Source organism: Alligator sinensis, unplaced genomic scaffold, assembly GCF_000455745.1.
Source record: "Alligator sinensis unplaced genomic scaffold, ASM45574v1 scaffold86_1, whole genome shotgun sequence".
Classification (NCBI taxonomy): domain Eukaryota; kingdom Metazoa; phylum Chordata; order Crocodylia; family Alligatoridae; genus Alligator; species Alligator sinensis.
The window spans coordinates 2,449,842-2,455,801 of NW_005841971.1; the positions used below are offsets into that span (position 1 = coordinate 2,449,842).

The window sequence follows — 5,960 nt, forward strand, 5'->3', positions numbered from 1 at the left end:
CAATTCTGTGCGCTTCAGGCTCCATCCAAGAAACAAGCCACAAAAAATGTGGGAGGGAAACTGTTTAACTTGGTCGCCTTGAAATGGCATCGCCAGACGGGTTTAAATAGCTGGAAATGAACTCCTTGAACTGCAGCTTCGAACATTTTTAGTTCTTTTTTTCTCTTGCTTATTCACATATAGATGTGCTGATTTGCTTCTATTTCAGGAGAATGATTCCTACCATTAGGAATCAAAATTCGTGGAAGAGGTGATGTCTTTTATTAGACCGACTAGATATTTCCAAACAAATCATTGCATTTAGTTGCTCTAATAAAAGATATCACCTCTTCCACGAGTGTTGATTCCTTTTATTTGCAAACAAATTTTTGTATTGACTTGGTCTAATACAAGATATCACCTCTTCCACGAGTGTTGATTCCTTTTATTTGCGAACAAATTATGGTATTTAGTTGGTCTAATAAAAGATATCACCTCTTCCACTAGTTTTGATTCCTTTTGCCTCTAGACCAATACGGCTACAACCTGGATATTCTACCATGAGGGTTTCTTTTTCTGGAGTGGATCCTGAAACCAAGTACATCGTGCTAATGAACATTGTTCCAGTGGACAATAAAAGATACAGATATGCCTACCACAGCTCTTACTATTCCCCATTCTCCTAAGCGCCGGGTATTAACAGTAAATTACCCGGGTGATTGTGTTTCTCCAAAGCATTAAACAGCTCAGGAGAGAAATGCATTTTCAAAACTGCGTACATGGATTTTTTTTATAAGTACTCCTGAACCTGTACACAGTATTGTGCATGGTCAGTGAGGTGTTTTGTTTGACTTTTGAAATCAGGTCCTTTACCAAGAAGGGCTCCTTCTCCTCCATCTGTCTCAAATGCGGTATTTCCTATATACATGGTGATCATAAACAACGGAACTAGCATTTGCAACAAGAAAAAAAGAGAAGGAATTTGGAAAATGGTTACTTGCTAATGTTATAACAGCCCGGACTGAAAAGGACGACAAAAGATGGCTTGAACTTCTGGAAGGCAGATAAAAGAGAGTTGGCAACAAAAGAAAGGGCTTTATGCTCTGATTTGGCATGATCTGTTTCTATCATAGACTCACAGAAAATTAGGGTTGGAAGGGACCTCAGGAGGTCATCTAGTCCAAACCGCTGCTCAAAGCAGGACCATTCCCAACTAAATCATTATAGTTTGTAAAAAATAGTTTGTGAAATAGTTGGTTAAAAAAAGAGGAAAAGATCCTACGAACATCTTGCGCCGCTGCATTATTTAAATGATTGTATTTGATTATATTTGTGTAAGCATTTTATCCGCATACAAATCTACATCTTGTCATTTCGCTTTATAGTTTGCGAGAACTGGATCTCAACTGTTCTCAACTGGATCTCAACTGGATCACACCCTATTCGGGGGCGTTGGTTGTAGCCGTGTTGGTCCAAGGACCTAGGGAGGCAGGGTTCTTTAGGCAAATATGAGCTCTTTAATTAGACCAAATTACTTGCTCTAATAAACGAGATCACATTTGCCCGAAGAACCAAGTTGGTCTAATAAAGGAGATGACATTTACCCGAAGAACCTCGTCTGAATACACCTATGACATCGGTGCAGAGACAACGAGAGCACATCTCATCTAATTTTACAAAATGTTTAAAGGTGATTCCCGGCTATCATACGACCGAGCTTTATCGGGTTGCTAAACGTGGGTCCCCGGCGTAAAGATATATATTCCTTATATATATGAATTGGCTGGTCTAATATAAGACATCATTTTGGAACCAAGAGTTCTAGTTTTTGTATGTCTTCTTCTATATATGAGGAATATATACATGGAGATATATATTCCCGTTGTGGGTGAATTGGAAGAATTAGATAGCTATAAACCCGAGCGAGCGAACCGGACAGCTCATGTCTATATAGATAACAGGACAAGTTGGCTTAATTGTAGGCACGCTTTTAGAGTCAGCTGAAACTGGATCGGGGGCATAAAACAATCCCACTTCCTCAGGTTTTAAAAGCGCTTCTCGGCTTGCCAAAGTTAAGCCGACTCCTGTTCTGTATCAGATTTGCAGCTCTTATTTCCTCGCCTTCCAGGCCAGCCACTTCGGAGCTGACATTGCCCTTTGCTCATCTTAGGGGTGGAGGAACCGTTTCCCAATCCCTTCCCCTCCCTCTGCCACAAGAAACCCGTGTAAAGTCTGAAAGGCAGCGGGGTTTCCTTGGGCGAGATTTCTTCAGCATCCACTCTCTGCTCCTGCGGGACACGGGATACTGGTCCGACCCAGTAAATGGCAAGTCTGATGTTCTTATTATTTATTACTTATCTAGTTGAAAGGCGCTGGACCCTAGGAAGGCTGGCTTCTACCAGCACTTTTCCCCCGTCCGTGGTAGCTGATCAGAGCCCTATTCTGACCTCCAGGGCTTGGAAATGATGCTCAGCCTGCCTCCCCTCCCGTGATCCGCACCTCTAGGGCTGGGGGCGAGGCAGAGCAGAGGCGAGTACTTACCCAGGGGTTTGATGGTGCTCTCCGCGCTCTCCTTCTCCTTGGAGCTCCCACTTGACATGAGGGCCGCTATGGAGAAGGCGTTGGCCCGGGAGGAGAGCTGAGGCTTGGGGGATGCTGTGTACTCCATGATCCCGGCGCAAGTCCTAGCACAGCCCAGGCAAGAGAGTCTTAAGCGGATCCTCAGCTTCCAGCCCAAGAGGAGGGAGGGAAGGAGGGGGGTTTCTAACCCGGAGAGGACAGACCGTCTAGCCTGCCCCGGATCAACACTGTGCGGTGCGGGTAGCTCTGCCTAACCGGTTGCTAGAGCCCCCGAGCAGGAGCAGGTTAAACGGGAGCCCTCATGTCCCTGGTGGTGGGAGAGGCGGAGGACGAAGAGGCAGAGGCAGGGCTGGGCTGGCTCTGATCGCTCTCCGCGGCTGGGAGCCCGGGCCAGCGTGGACACTGCGATCGGTCCCCTACTCCCCTCCGCCTTAATTTGCTGGCCGCAGAGATCCTATCGGCTGGCGGGCCATCGGCCCCGCGCCACCTCGGCTCCGGGCCACGTCAAGGGCTCCGCTGATCCTGCTGATAGGGGTGGGAGGAGGGAGCCCGTGCAACTCCCTCCCCTCTCCAGCCGGGGGGAAGGGAAGCTCCTCCAACCCAGCCCTGATCTGTCAAGCCGGGCATACCAGAAAGACACGTTTGAGCTGGCAGGAAAAGGCATGGATGCCGGGCACCTAGCTTGCAAATAAATGCAAGCATGAGTTTGCAAAGCGTCTTAGTCGGTCTAATACAAGAAAGATATCACCTCTTTCCCGAGTTTGGGTTCCTCCAGGCACCTAGATCTGGACCTGGAGGTCAGGCTTAGCCCGGCATTGAAAAGGGGGACGGGGGGTGCAGACGGTGAAGTGCACGCATGAAACAGCGTATTTTTTCTCCCGTTAAAAAGAAACGAGCTGTTACAGGCCAGGGGCCGAGGGCTGACTTATATTCAGTTTAAGATGGAAGCAAAAGCAAAGACCGCCCCCCAATAAAAAAAAAACTTTATTGGGATGAATTAGAAACGATCTGAGAAATAGGAGCTTCATTACCAGCAGCAAGGAACAGACAGCAGAAGAAAGGCTCCTTTGATGGGGGAACATCAAGGCCAAGGAAAAGGAGAAAGGATCATTCACACTCGGGGGAATTAAGACTTTGCAAGGGATGAGGTAGATCACAAGGACCCAGGAAATCATAGAATCATCTCATCATCACAACTTTGGGTTGCCAGGGATCCCAGGGGTCATCTAGTCCAGCCCCCTGCTCAAAGCAGGATCTTCCCCACGAGCTCATCCCAGCCAAGGCGTTGTCTACCTGGGGCTTCCGCACGTCTATGGAGGGAGACTCCACCACCTCTCTAGGTACCCTGGTCCGGGGCTTTACTGCCCTTCTCCTGAGAACCCAAACGTCCCTTGCTGCAACCCGGCACGTCAAGTGACTCCCTTGACTCCCTTAACACTGCCTGCAGAAAAATGCTGCTGCCACAGCCGGGTTTTACGCTTTGGGTGGAGCAAGAATCAAAGGGGGGTGCAAGTGCACCCCCCTGGACCCGCCCCTGTCTGTGCGCCTGTGGAAGCGGAGGATTATGCAGGACTGCTCATGTCTCCAGGGTATGCGCTGTGGGGGAGACCTGTGGATCGCCCCTGTTGTACAGCTCCCGAAGAGCCTTGCTCTACGTGGCCCAGGAAACACAGCTCCCCTTCGAGTCCAATATCCATGGGCTTTCACGTGGATTTCCTGAGCGGCCACAACCGCCTGCCCTCTCGGATGGGCAAGGCGCACCCACGCGCGCCCGCGGGAGGCTCCGGGCTTCAGATCGGTGGTTTCTGAATGAGGACCCTGCTGTTTGGGGAGTGGAGGAGCTGCGATCGCCCTTCCCCGAGGGTGCCTTGAAGTCCCCTTGTGTACATCAAGCCCTTAGTCCTCTCTTATGCCCCAGCACACCTCGACATACAGATGAGACGAGGGGAACCAAACGATCTTGCTGCGATCGCCAGCTTCATTGCACGTGGCAGCGACTTGGTCCCTTTCCATGCCTGTTTCTGGAAAGGCTGAGATCGGCGAGGCCCATTCACACTGGCTACAGGTCTCCTCTGCCCCAGTCCGAGTTAGGCAGCACAACTCAGCTCCATCAGCCCAGCTGGAGAGCTGGAGCCACACGCGATCCTGCCGGGTTGCTTCCTCGAATAAAACCCCCAGTGGAGTCAAGGACCGGAGCCTCGTGGCCAGATACATTTCAAATAATCCGGATGAATTAACTCCGCCAGGATGAGTTCTGGCGATGAGGGGAAAAGCAAGGCAAAGCCAAACCCCAGGACCATGTCAGCTCAATAGCCCTCAGGCTTTTGTTAAGGGAGCTGAGTTACAGACATATAGGAAAGCAGTGCCCCAGTGATTAGGTTGTATTGTCAACAGTCGCCCAAAACTATCGGCTATTGGTATCCCTTTGATTGAAAATCATCCTTGAGATCTGCTGGCTCATAAATGCACTAAGTCATAGTGAATAATATAGCTTTAGTTATACTGAATCTCTCTCTTTTCGTTTGCTTGACTTGAAGCAACAATTATACATCCAGTTTAAGGTTAGTTAACCGGTCTAAGGGGTTTGTTGGTTGTAGCCGTGTTGGTCTAAGGACACAGGCAGGCAAGCTTCTTTGGGCAGATGGGATATCTGTTATTAGACCAACTGAGTAGTTGGAACCAAGTTCTTCGCAAGCTTTCGGGCACAAACACCCTTCTTCAGGCATAGGGAGACTGCAGTTATTCTCACATTTCCAAGGACTGCCTTAACCAGTCTAAATGCTCTTGAGGAAAGGGAATGTATCTCTGCCAAGTCGCCCGCAAATTTGTATAGAGGGCAGAGTGTTGTTATGTGGTCCCTAGTTTGATCAGGGTTGCCACAGTCCCATTTTGCAGAACTCCTAATACATCATCTGTGCATCAAGTGACCGCGGCGGCCGTGCCCAGGTGCAGTGAATATAACTTCCCAATGTAGAGGTGAACGGAAGCGCTTCCACCACCTACACTAAAATGTCTTCTCCAAGCGTATCGCTGCAGTGCACCTTTCTGCCCCGGCTGAAACATTATTTGGGTCCTACAGGTGTTTAAAATCAAAATTCGCCCTAAAATTGTGCTCGGCAAGGGGCGAGAGCCAAAGGAGGGGATCCTTGTTTATTTGTGCAGTTGTCTGGACTCAACTGACCTCGAATAGGACTCTATCTCTCTCTCAGCACTTCGGGAGAATGTTAAAACTGCAGGATCGGGTCCTTGCAAGTAGCAGTTTCTTTTTACCGCTACAAAAGAGCAACAGAAATGTTCTCAGCATCCTTTCCTCAGCACCTGTGTTTGGTTTGGGTTGGGTTTCCACTGCCTGTGTTTCGGTTGATGCACCCAAGACTCCCCCCCCCCCCCCCCCCCCCCCA

General features: G+C 49.2%; 1 protein-coding gene across 1 annotated transcript in view; it reads right to left on the reverse strand.

The window, feature by feature from the left end:
• TBX20 (T-box 20) overlaps positions 1-2,996 on the reverse strand; it is a 56,991-nt gene extending 53,995 nt beyond the window's left edge. The window contains exon 1 of the mRNA XM_006020856.3: positions 2,521-2,996. Coding sequence (XP_006020918.1) covers positions 2,521-2,647 — 127 coding nt within the window. The 5' untranslated portion in view covers positions 2,648-2,996. The remainder of the gene's footprint in view (positions 1-2,520) is intronic.
• Between the last annotated feature and the right edge of the window lie 2,964 nt (positions 2,997-5,960).